Below are 13,494 nucleotides of genomic sequence, written 5' to 3'. Positions count from 1 at the left end.
CTCCCTCAGCTGATGAAATACTGCTATTCCATGTTGAACACCACTTGGAAGAACCTCCAAGGTTAGCAAGGGATAGAATGTACTCTGTTGGGGAGCTTTTGTAAATTGTAAAATTTGTTCTTGGGAAGTGGACGTCGCTGGCTGGGCCAGCATTTGTTGCCCATCCCTGATTGCCCTTAAACTGAGTGGCTTGCTGGGCCATTTGAGTGGGGGGCAGTTAAGAGTTTTGCTGTGTGTGTCTGGAGTCACATGTAGGCAGCACTAGTTAGGACGGTAGATTTCCTTCCCTACATTAGTGAACCAGATGGGTTTTAACAAAAATCGGCAATGGTTTCATGGTCATCATTGTACTGTTTATTCCAAATCTTTATTGATTTCAAATTTCACTATCTGCCATGGTACGATTCAAACCTTGGACCCCAGAGCATTATCCTGGGTGTCTGGATTACTAGTCCAGTGACAATACCACTAAGCCACCATCTCCCTAGCTTCATTGCCCATCAACAAGAGTGCCTGAACTGGCTGAGTCCTGAAGGGCATATCTGCCAGAATGGGCCAGCAGCAGGTAGCAATTGAATTAAGAACATAAGAACGAGGAACAGGAGTAGGCCATCTGGCCCCTCGAGCCTGCTCCACCATTCAGTGAGATCATGGCTGATCTTTTGTGGTCTCAGCTCCACTTTCCGGCCCGAACACCATAACCCTTAATCCCTTTATTCTTCAAAAAACTATCTATCTTTATCTTAAAAACGTTTAATGAAGGAGCCTCGACTGCTTCACTGGGCAAGGAATTCCATAGATTCACAACCCTTTGGGTGAAGAAGTTCCTCCGAAACTCAGTCCTAAATCTACTTCCCCGTATTTTGAGGCTATGCCCCCTAGGTCTGCTTTCACCCGCCAGTGGAAACAACCTGCCCGCATCTATCCTATCTATTCCCTTCATCGTCTTATATGTTTCTATAAGATCCCCCCTCATCCTTCTAAATTACAACGAGTACAGTCCCAGTCTACTCAACCGCGTAATCCAACCCCTTCAGCTCTGGGATTAACCTAGTGAATCTCCTCTGCACACCCTCCAGTGCCAGTACGTCCTTTCTCAAGTAAGGAGACCAAAACTGAACACAATACTCCAGGTGTGGCCTCACTAACACCTTATACAATTGCAGCAGAACCTCCCTAGTCTGAAACTCCATCCCTCTAGCAATGAAGGACAAAATAAGACGGAAAAGCGTATTGGACTTTGCCCTCACCAATCTACTTGCCACATTGGTGAGAGTGCCCATTTTACAGACCTTGTGGAGGCGAAGGACCATCTTCACATAACACCCTCCATCGTGTGTTGTCTCATCAGCATACTAAAGAGATAATTTAAGACCAGATCTAGAAGTTCAACTGAGTATCTATTCGGTGCAGAATTCTATTCAACCACAATCATTTTTTTTCTATAAATTTAGAGTACCCAATTATTATTTTTTCCAATTAATGGGCAATTTAGCATGGCCCATCCACCTACCCTGCCCATCTTTGGGTTGTGGGGGTGAAACTCACGCAGACACAGGGAGAATGTGCAAACTCCACACGGACAGTGACCCAGGGCCGGGATTCGAACCCGGGTTCTCGGTGCTGTAGTCCCAGTGCTAACCACTGTGCTGCCCTTTCAACCACAATCATGGCCTGTCATGTCCCAATGCTGTGCCATTACCAATTCAGTACAGGGACTGATTTTAGAAATATATGAGTGAACTTGCAGTAGTATTCCTGAAAGACATCCTAGTTTAAAGAGAAATGCAATAGGGCATGCCTGGAGCAGCACCAGTCAAACCTAGAAATGAAATGCTAACCTGGTGAATACAACCACATGCATGCTGTAGACAGAGATAAGTGATTCTGCAGCCTGTGGATCCGATTAAAGCGCTGCAGTCTTGCCACCTCAAGTTGTGAATGATAGTGACAGTTAAACAATCAAATGGGAGGAGCAGACTCCACAAACATCAATGATGGAGAAACCCAATGCATGAGTACAAAAGATAAAACATTTACAACTCTCTTCAGCCAGAGATACCGAGTGGATGATCCCTTTGTGCCTCTTGCTGAGGTTCCCAGCATCACAGCTGCCAGTCTACAGCCATTTTAATTAATTCCATGTGATAGCAAGAAGCAGCTGAAGGCACTGGATTCGGAAAAATTATCAACTCTGACAGCACCCAGTTGATTGACTGAACACTTTGGTCCAGACCGAGCTGTGTCCCTGGTCACACTGTTCCAGTAACATTCAAATGACATTCGCACCACACAAGTGGCAGGCAATGACTACCTCCAACAAGAAAGAATCTAAACCTTGCCCCTTAAAATTCAATGGCATCACCACAGCCGAATCCCCCACTATCAACATCCTGGGGATTGCAAGACTAGAAGCTGAACTGGACTAGCCATATAAATACTCTGGCTTCAGGAGCGGGTCAGAGGCTATGAATCCTGCAGCAAGTAACTCATCCCCTGACTCCCCAGGCACTAATCAGCAGTGTGATGGAATACTCTCCACTTGCCTGGATGAGTGCAGCTCCAACAACACTCAAGAAGCTGAGCACCATCCAGGAAAAAGCAGCCTGCGTGATTGCTACTCATTCCACAAACATTCACTCCCTCCACCACTGACGCACAATGGTAGCAATGTGTGCCATCTATATGATGCACTGCAGTAACTCAGCAGGTTCCTTAAACAGCACCGTCCAAACCATAAACAACTACTACCATCTTGAAGGACAAGGGCAGCAGACATGGTAACACCACCGGGAAGTTCCCTCCCAAGCCACTCGTCATCCTGACTCGGGAATATACAGCTGTTCCTTCACTGACAGAAACACCCAGCCCATCACTCCCACACACCTTTTCCCGCTCAAACAAGCGCTCCGACATATACACTGGTAGTAATTCTCTTCTGCACCCCCACAGGAAGCCCGCCAACTATAAGTCAGAACCCCCTCATTCACTTTCTGGCAGCCATCTCCATCCTCTTCACTTGGCTCGCTAGCGATACTCACAACAGCAAATGCGGGAGATAATTGGTCTGTGCTTGGGGGAATCTTCAAATTCACTAACTGACATATTTTAAACTGGGGAGGGCTGGATCGGGAGGACCGGCTGGCTGGCTTGTGGCTAACAGGCCACATTTTGGACAAGCCTGGCTGAAGGTATGTCCCGAAGAGGTGCTCAGGAATTGCTCACCCGGTTCCCAGGTGAGAATTGCACAACGATTACTCGGCAAGTTCAAACTTTTGGACAAAACCGTGGTCTAGGATCTATCCAATAATGCGAATCAGATCGCACTGATGGCTGAGACTAATACAACAATAGTTAACAAGTAAAAGTAAAACAATTAAAACTGCTTTTGGGTATTAGTCAACGATTGTACTGACCTCACCGACCCCCATTGGACCCGGGTGTACTCAGGCCTGGTACAGACTAGAAACCTTCAAAGAGAGGCAGAAATTAAAAAAGACGTCTCATTGAAATGAGGGACAGGGTTTGTTTATGGGTTTTCAGGATCCTGCTGTCAGACTGAAAGGGAGATCATAAGCTTGCACTGTGTATTTAACAATCACTCATTTGTGATTTTTCCCAATTTGGCTGGTTACGGGTGGTGACCTCACCATTAGGATGGTGGGTGAACTTCCGAGTGCGGCGATGACCAGCTGAGTCGCACGTTTCGGCAGCTCCCTGTGAAACGGACTTTTGGGCTCTTGATAGGAGCCCCAACGGCAATTTTGACGGCTAAAAACACTGTGCGGTAAACCAGAAGGGAATCCCCCCTGGATATGGATGGAAAAAGGAGGAGAGAGTGGCCAGATTGCAGTGGATCCTTTAGAACAGCGGCAAGGAAGGCAAGCAAAAACCAAGATGGCGTCGGAAGGTGGCAGTTTAACATGGGGCCCTGAACAACAAGAGTTCTTGAAATGCTGTGTGGAAGAGATCAAAAAGGAAATGAAGAAAGAGCTGTTGGCCCCGATACTACAGGCGATCGAAGGGCTAAAGGAGGAACAAAAGACCCAGGAGCGGGAGCTTCGGGTCGTGAAGGCAAAGGCAGCCGAGAATGAGGACGATATACAGGGCCTGGTGGTGAAGACGGAGACGCAGGAGGCACATCAGAAACGATGTGTGGAAAGGTTGGAGGCACTGGAAAACAACGCAAGGAGGAACAACCTGAGGATTCTTGGTCTTCCTGAAGGTGCGGAGGGAGCGGATGTCGGGGCATATGTGAGCACGATGCTGCCCTCGTTAATGGGAGCGGAGGCCCCGGCGGGTCCGTTGGAGGTGGAGGGAGCATACCGAGTGATGGCGCGAGGACCGAGAGCAGGAGAAATTCCCAGAGCCATAGTGGTGAGATTCCTCCGTTTTAAGGATAGAGAAATGGTCCTTAGATGGGCGAAGAAAACTCGGAGCAGTAAATGGGAGAACGCGGTGATCCGCGTTTATCAAGACTGGAGTGCGGAGGTGGCGAGAAGGAGGGCGAGCTTTAATCGGGCCAAGGCGGTGCTTCATAAAAAGAAGATAAAATTTGGAATGCTGCAACCGGCAAGACTGTGGGTCACATATCGAGGGAGGCACCACTACTTTGAGACGGCGGATGAAGCGTGGACTTTTATTGTGGAAGAAAAACTGGAATGAGCGGGTTATTAAAAAGAACGTTCGAACAAAGTGGTGGGGCGAATGTGGGGGGCAAAGAGGGGTTTTATGTACTAATCCTGCGATGTGGTAACTTTTCTCTCTCCCACAGGTGGTGATGGGGGGAGGAGGGGACGTGGAGGAGATGGGGCGTTGGCCATTGGGGGCGGGGCCAAGGTAGAAGCGCGGGCTTGGTTCCCGCGCTATGATAATCATGGCGGGAATAGAGAAGCAGGAAGGAGGGGGCGTCGCACGGTGCGAGCCGAGGTCACGGGGGGAAGCCGAGGTCAGCCAGAGTTTGCTGACTTATGGGAGCAACATGGGGGGAGTAATTACGCTAGCGGGGGATCTAGCGGGGGGGGGTGGGAGGGGGGAATTACTGGGTTGCTGCTGCTGGGGAGAGGGGGGAGCTGGTATGGGAGAGGATGGGCGGGGGGGCACCGCCTGGGGGAGATACAGCTGCGTGGGAACCGGGTGAGGAGCTGGAAAAAGGTGATGGCTAATCGACAAGGGGGGTGGAGGAAGCCCCCCAACTCGGCTGATCACGTGGAACGTGAGAGGGCTGAACGGACCGATAGAGGGCACGGGTACTCGCACACCTTAAGAAACTTAAGGCAGATGTGGTTATGTTACAGGAAACGCACCTGAAACGGATAGACCAGGTTAGGCTACGCAAAGGATGGGTGGGGCAGGTGTTCCATTCGGGGCTAGATGCGAAAAACAGGGGGGTGGCTATATTAGTGGGGAAGCGGGTAATGTTCGAGGCAAAGACTATAGTGGCGGATAACGGGGGCAGATACGTGATGGTGAGTGGCAAACTACAGGGGGAGACGGTGGTTTTGGTAAACGTATATGCCCCGAACTGGGATGATGCCAATTTTATGAGGCGGATGCTAGGACGCATTCCGGACCTAGAGATGGGAAAGCTGATAATGGGGGGAGATTTTAATACGGTGTTGGAACCAGGGCTGGATAGGTCGAAGTCCAGGACTGGAAGGAGGCCGGCAGCAGCCAAGGTACTTAAAGGTTTTATGGAGCAGATGGGAGGTGTAGACCCGTGGAGATTTAGCAGACCTAGGAGTAAGGAGTTCTCGTTTTTCTCCTATGTCCATAAAGTCTACTCGCGAATAGACTTTTTTGTGCTGGGTAGGGCATTGATCCCGAAGGTGAGGGGAACGGAGTATACGGCTATAGCCATTTCGGATCACGCTCCACACTGGGTAGACTTGGAGATAGGGGAGGAAACAGGAGGGCGCCCACCCTGGAGAATGGACATGGGACTAATGGCAGATGAGGGGGGGTGTCTAAGGGTGAGGGGGTGCATTGAAAAGTACTTGGAACTCAATGATAATGGGGAGGTCCAGGTGGGAGTGGTCTGGGAGGCGTTGAAGGCGGTGGTTAGAGGGGAGCTGGCATCAATAAGGGCACATAAAGGGAAGCAGGAGAGTAAGGAACGGGAGCGGTTGCTGCAAGAACTTTTGAGGGTGGACAGACAATATGCGGAAGCACCGGAGGAGGGACTGTACAGGGAAAGGCAAAGGCTACATGTAGAATTTGATTTGCTGACTACAGGCACTGCAGAGGCACAATGGAGGAAGGCACAGGGTGTACAGTACGAATATGGGGAGAAGGCGAGCAGGTTGCTGGCACACCAATTGAGGAAAAGGGGAGCAGCGAGGGAAATAGGGGGAGTGAGGGATGAGGAAGGAGAGATGGAGCGGGGAGCGGAGAGAGTGAATGGAGTGTTCAAGACATTTTATAAAAAATTATATGAAGCTCAGCCCCCGGATGGGAGGGAGAGAATGATGGGCTTCTTGGATCGGCTGGAATTTCCCAAGGTGGAAGAGCAGGAAAGGGTGGGACTGGGAGCACAGATCGAGGTAGAAGAAGTGGTGAAAGGAATTAGGAGCATGCAGGCGGGAAAGGCCCCGGGACCGGATGGATTCCCAGTCGAATTCTATAGAAAATATGTGGACTTGCTCGCCCCGGTACTGACGAGGACCTTTAATGAGGCAAAGGAAAGGGGACAACTGCCCCCAACTATGTCTGAAGCAACGATATCGCTTCTCTTAAAGAAGGAAAAGGACCCGCTACAATGCGGGTCCTATAGACCTATTTCCCTCCTAAATGTAGATGCCAAGATCCTGGCCAAGGTAATGGCAATGAGAATAGAGGAATGTGTCCCGGGGGTGGTCCACGAGGACCAAACTGGGTATGTGAAGGGGAGACAGCTGAACACGAATATACGGAGGCTGTTAGGGGTAATGATGATGCCCCCACCAGAGGGGGAAACGGAGATAGTAGTGGCGATGGATGCCGAGAAAGCATTTGATAGAGTGGAGTGGGATTATTTGTGGGAGGCGTTGAGGAGATTTGGTTTTGGAGAGGGGTATGTTAGATGGGTGCAGCTGTTGTATGGGGCCCCGATGGCGAGCGTGGTCACGAATGGACGGGGCTCTGCATATTTTCGGCTCCATAGAGGGACAAGGCAGGGATGCCCTCTGTCCCCATTATTGTTTGCACTGGCGATTGAGCCCCTGGCGATAGCGTTGAGGGGTTCCAAGAAGTGGAGGGGAGTACTTAGGGGAGGAGAAGAGCACCGGGTATCTTTGTATGCGGACGATTTGCTACTATACGTGGCGGACCCGGCGGAGGGGATGCCAGAAATAATGCGGATACTTGGGGAGTTTGGGGATTTTTCAGGGTATAAATTGAACATGGGGGAAAAGTGAGTTGTTTGTGGTGCATCCAGGGGAGCAGAGTAGAGAAATAGAGGACCTACCGTTGAGGAAGGTAACAAGGGACTTTCGTTACCTGGGGATCCAGATAGCTAAGAATTGGGGCACATTGCATAGGTTAAATTTAACGCGGTTGGTGGAACAGATGGAGGAGGATTTCAAGAGATGGGATATGGTATCCCTGTCAATGGCAGGGAGGGTGCAGGCGGTTAAGATGGTGGTCCTCCCGAGATTCCTCTTTGTGTTTAAGTGCCTCCCGGTGGTGATCACGAAGGCTTTTTTTAAAAGGATTGAAAAGAGCATCATGGGTTTTGTGTGGGCCGTGAAGACCCCGAGAGTGAGGAAGGGATTCTTACAGCGTAGCAGGGATAGGGGGGGCTGGCACTACCGAGCCTAAGTGAGTATTATTGGGCCGCTAATATTTCAATGGTGAGCAAGTGGATGGGAGAGGAGGAGGGAGCGGCGTGGAAGAGATTAGAGAGGGTGTCCTGTAGGGGGACTAGCCTACAGGCTATGGTGACAGCCCCATTGCCATTCTCACCGAGGTACTACACCACAAGCCCGGTGGTGGTGGCTGCACTGAAGATTTGGGGACAGTGGAGACGGCATAGGGGAAAGACTGGAGCCTTGGGGGGGTCCCCGATAAGAAACAACCATAGGTTTGCCCCGGGGGGAATGGATTGGGGATATGGAATGTGGCAAAGAGCAGGAATAACGCAACTGAAAGATCTGTTTGTGGATGGGAAGTTCGCGAGTCTGGGAGCGCTGACTGAGAAATATGGGTTGCCCCAAGGGAATGCATTCAGGTATATGCAACTGAGGGCTTTTGCGAGGCAACAGGTGAGGGAATTCCCGCAGCTCCCGACACAAGAGGTGCAGGACAGAGTGATCTCAAAGACATGGGTGGGGGATGGTAAGGTGTCAGATATGTATAGGGAAATGAGGGACGAAGGGGAGTCTATGGTAGATGAACTAAAAGGGAAATGGGAAGAAGAGCTGGGGGAGGAGATCGAGGAGGGGCTGTGGGCAGATGCCCTAAGCAGGGTAAACTCGTCCTCGTGTGCCAGGCTAAGCCTGATTCAGTTTAAGGTATTACACAGGGCACATATGACTGGAGCATGGCTCAGTAAATTTTTTGGGGTGGAGGAGAGGTGTGCGAGGTGCTCGAGAAGCCCAGCGAATCATACCCATATGTTTTGGTCATGCCCGGCACTACAGGGGTTTTGGATGGGGGTGACAAAGGTGCTTTCAAAAGTAGTAGGAGTCCGGGTCGAACCAAGCTGGGGGTTGGCTATATTTGGGGTTGCACAAGAGCCGGGAGTGCAGGAGGCGAGAGAGGCCGATGTTTTGGCCTTTGCGTCCCTAGTAGCCCGGCGCAGGATATTGCTAATGTGGAAAGAAGCCAAGCCCCCGGGGGTGGAGACCTGGATAAATGACATGGCGGGGTTTATAAAGCTAGAGCGGATTAAGTTCGCCCTAAGGGGGTTGGCTCAAGGGTTCACCAGGCGGTGGCAACCGTTCGTCGAATACCTCGCAGAAAGATAGACGGAATGGGAAAAAGAAGGCAGCAGCAGCAGCCCAGGATCGGGGGGGGGGGAGGGGGAGGAACCAGAAGGACTCTCAGGGTTGTTAATATATACTGTACAGTATGTATAGGTCGTTGCTACAGATAATTATATATTGGACTGTTAAATTATATTTTTGGAGAGTGTTACTTGTGACAAGGCAGTTGCCAATTAGGGCTAGTTTTCATTTTTGTTATTTATTATTTATTCATGTTTTGTTTATAAAATAGGTCATTGTTATTTGTGTTGTTATAATATTGTGTAAAGGATGCACAATGTACTGTGCTGGTTGACCAAAAATTTTCAATAAAATATTTAATTAAAAAAAAGGATGGTGGGTGAGCTCTTGAAGCTGGTGGGTCAGAAGGGTGCCCTCCACCTTGGATCAGCTCAAATCAAAATGCAAGCATAATTTCTCTCAATATTTTCTTTTTATCTCTTTAAACTTTAGAGCACCCAATTCTTTTCTTTCTTTTTCCAATTAAGGGCTAATTTAGCATGGCCTATTCACCTACCCTGCACATCTTTTGTGTTGTGATGAGACCCGCGCAGACACGTAAACATGCGCCCGCCTGCTTCGGTTTCTGCCTCCATTGGGGCTAAAGTCCGTCCTAGTTTGCCGTCTGCTGTATATAATGCAGTCACTTTTTACACTAAATAATTTAATTTAGCAGAAATGTAAATGAAATAACATAACATTTTAAGGCTAAAATAATTTGGATTCTTAGATAATTTGGGTTGAGTTTTTAATTAAGAAAATAAGCTTGTTTCCTGGACTCTCCCTCCCTATATGCTTGCCCTTTGATTTTGTCCTTTGTATATGTTCACAGATATCCAATGTATAATTATAATTGAAAGTATCCCACGTGTGCATTTTTGCGTTTGTGTGTTACTCCTATAATCATGTGCTGTCCATTTGGCCCCTGTGCACTGTTGTCCTCCTGTCTGTGCACCCTGCCTCACCTTTCGCAAATGTGAAATCAGTATTGCAGTCATTGCTATTTTGTATTTTGTTTTTCTATCTTGCTTCCTCATTCTTTGGTTTCAGTTTTCCCCCAGTGCTCTATCTTCCACTCCGCCAGCACTTACTTTGGTTTGTGCATTCATTACTGTAAGATATTGTAAACAATAAATCCCATCTTAAATGTCAAAGAAAAAATAATTTGCAGTTCTGCAGATCCTTTTCGGTTTGCTTTACAGACAGTTTAGTAGATTAAAAACATAGTCACTGATGTTTACATGCCAAAGTGTTAACCACTTTGTGCATAGCCAAGTGCTAAATGACCAGTTAGTTTGGTGTGGTTGAATGAGGACTTAACTGTTGGACAGGACTACCTGTTGTTAAAAGAATGCCACGTATCTTTTACCAGCACCTAACGGGCCGATTGTTTAATATCTCGGGGTAGCACGGTAACACAGTGGTTAGCACAGTTGCTTCACCGCTCCAGGGTCCCAGGTTCTTTTCCCAGCTTGGGTCACTATCTGTGCGGAGTCTGAATGTTCTCCCTATGTCTGCGTGGGTTTCCTCCGGGTGCTCCGGTTTCCTCCCACAGTACAAAGATGTGGGGATTAGGTGGATTAGCCAGGCTAAATTGTCCTTAAATGTCCAGTAAGTGTCCAGAAAATGTTAAGTGGGGTTATGAGGATAGGGTGGAGGCGTGGGCTTAAGTAGGGCGCTCTTCAAGAGCTGGTGCAGACTGGGTGGGCCGAATGCACTGTAAATTCTATGATCTCAAAAGGTACTAGATTTATCCAACCCCTTCACTGTAACCCCTTGACAAAGACCAATCTAGCGATTCACTACCTTATTTGGGGAAACACTACAAATGCCAGAATATGTCTCATTGAACTGGCTGACATCATCTGGTTCAGATATTAACATTTATACTACCAGCCATATGTAGGATAAGTGTAGCCCTCTGAGTAATGAGGGAACTGTACTTCAGTGTTACGAAAAGAAGTCTCACCATGAAATTGTGAACTAACACTTTTTTATTAATTCACTTAGGAAATTGCATTTCGGAACATTTTTAAAATCTAAAATAAGAGTACCCAATTTTTACGGGGTAATTTAGCGTGGCCAATTTACCTACCCTTTTTGGGTGACCTCCCAACCTCCGCATGGACAGAGATTAGAGATTACATATGCTGTATGCATTCAAATAGAATCTTTAATTTGCCATGTTATTGTTTTTGCAACCTCTAGCCTTGTCTACTGGCACACTAAAGTTTGTACGTCCCTTCCTGCTGCACTGATTTCCAATTCCTTTTGTTCTCTTGCCTTATTCTTTCCTTTTATTTTAATACATTTTCCCTCACTGATCCCTTGCACCCCACCATTTAGTTTAAAGCCCTCTCAAGTGCCATAGTTATGTAACTTGCCCGAACACTGGTCCCAGCATGGTTCAGCAGCAGGTGTTGAGCTGTATGATGTAATGGAGGCGGAAGTGGGCAGTTTTATTGATGGTGTGGATGTGTGGCGGGAAGCTCATCTTGAGGTCAAATGTGATGTCAAGGTTATGTGCAGCCTTGCTCAGCCTTAGATGGTCAGGTTAGTGGCAGTGGAATTAAGATGTTAGGTCAATCTCATGACTCTTAAGCTCTACCATGCTCAGAATGTTAACACATTTGTATACAGTTACAAGTTGTAAGATATGGTGAGCTGGGTGGAGACGAGACTCGCCTGTACAATTATGCTCATGAGAATCTAGCTATCTTAGTGGAAGTCTTTCTATGTATTTGCGTCTTAAAGGGGAACACATCATGTTTTCAAGAACCAGCTGCATTGCTCTGAGTTTTGCATTGAGGTGTCTTGAGATCAGGATGGTGCGCCTTTACATTATTTGTTTCCACACTTTCCAGTAGCATTTACACATAGCCAGATGACTAAAGCAGTAACCAAGTGTAGGCAGTTCATAAAAACCTATATCCTACAACTAATTGCTGGTGGATTTTCGGATTGCAATATTTCCAACAGTGCATAGTACTTGGCTTAATTATTTTCCCTTCACTGTAGGAGGATATTGAAGCACTTGCTGATCAAGTGCAAGATACAGAAGAAATGGGTAGTTCTGAAACAGGACATGCTGACTGTGCAGATGGTGACATGGACAAGGGTCCGAAGCAAACTCCAGACTTGACTTCAGATACAAAGGTAAGCTAGTTATGAATGACTGCAATTTCAGTGAAACCAATAGTGTTTGCTGACGAACAATCCAATTGACCAAAACCTGTCGTAAATATTTTTCAACTGTTTCCCCACTTGAGCAAGCTAGGTTGGCAGGATGTTGGGCTGGAAAGCAACAATGGGAGTGGATTGGAGGCAAGCCAACATCGTGATCGGGAAGGGTCAGACATCAATTTTGAGGGTGGATGAACATCGATGAAAAGGGAGGATTTGAATTGGGTGTAGGGGCCGGCAGGGTGGTAAACAGGGAAGCTTGTGGCGGGGGGTGGGGGGGGGAGAAGCCCTCCTGTTCTTCCTGGTCTATTAGCAGTGATTATAAGGCATTTCATTAAAATTCACTCCATTTAAATTGGTGGCAGGCAGGTTGTGTGCTGATTGTCTGTTATATATTTTTAATCCTTCATCCACCCTGGGATATTCCAATTCTCCCTTGATATTTTCAGGCCAAGACCAGGCATTAATTCTACCCTTTGAATGGGAGGGGAGAGGGGGAAAGCAGCGACTTGCATGGTAAAGTGTATGATTTGAACTGCAGTTGGTCTTACACTGTAGCATTGTTATTTGGGCTAATACTGTGAATATTTTCTGATTGAGGAACTGGAAAAGACAACAGAAGACTCCGTGAAGGAGGAACCAATGCAGGTTACTGAAGTAAGATAGAACTTCATTTGAGCAATTTACATAACTTCTTTGGATGGTTGGATGAAAAATGTTTTAGATTGAATGGATTATTTTCTTTATTAGTTTAAAAAATTGGGGTGATACCATTTCATTAAATCTAGTTATAGGAGCAAAGGAATATTCAGCCCCTTGTGCCTGTTCTCTATTCATTTTTATCACGGATGCATTGTTGCACTGTTCCATTTAACTGCTTTTCCTCCCTATCCCCTGATACCCTTGCTTAACAAGTCTATCAGTCGCAGTCTTAACTCTTTTTTTAACAAACATTTTATTGAGGTATTTTTGGTATAGTAACAACAACAAAACAAACAAAATATATGAAACCATAAACATACTGCAAAAGCCATTTACCTCTCGTACAGGTCCCACCCTTATTGACCCCCTACTCTAATGTAAACTACTACCCGGCTTGCTGACGATCAATTTCCCGCAAAGAATTCCTCCGGGTGAACCCTCACCCTCTCAAGGCAAACTTGATTTTCTCCAAACAGAGAAAGCTAGCCATGTCCGATAGCCTGGTCTCTGACTTCGGGGGCTTTGAGTCCCTCCATGCTAATAGTATCGGCCTCCGAGGTACCAGGGAAGCAAAGGCTAGAACGTCTGCCTCTTTCTCCTCCTGGATTCCCGGGTCTTCTGACATCCCGTAAATCACCACCACTGG

The 13,494-nt window shown here is 47.5% G+C and overlaps 1 protein-coding gene across 1 annotated transcript in view; it reads left to right on the top strand.

The window, feature by feature from the left end:
- The window catches only part of LOC140395294 (scaffold attachment factor B1-like), a 525,130-nt gene that overhangs the window by 380,632 nt on the left and 131,004 nt on the right, over positions 1-13,494 (top strand). The window contains exons 8-9 of the mRNA XM_072482881.1: positions 11,982-12,119; positions 12,747-12,803. Coding sequence (XP_072338982.1) covers positions 11,982-12,119; positions 12,747-12,803 — 195 coding nt within the window. The remainder of the gene's footprint in view (positions 1-11,981; positions 12,120-12,746; positions 12,804-13,494) is intronic.

The sequence above is a fragment of the Scyliorhinus torazame genome, chromosome 18 (genome assembly GCF_047496885.1).
Source record: "Scyliorhinus torazame isolate Kashiwa2021f chromosome 18, sScyTor2.1, whole genome shotgun sequence".
Taxonomy (NCBI): Eukaryota; Metazoa; Chordata; class Chondrichthyes; order Carcharhiniformes; family Scyliorhinidae; genus Scyliorhinus; species Scyliorhinus torazame.
Note: the sequence above shows the minus strand (reverse complement) of the source record. Positions and strands in the feature narration are given on the sequence as shown.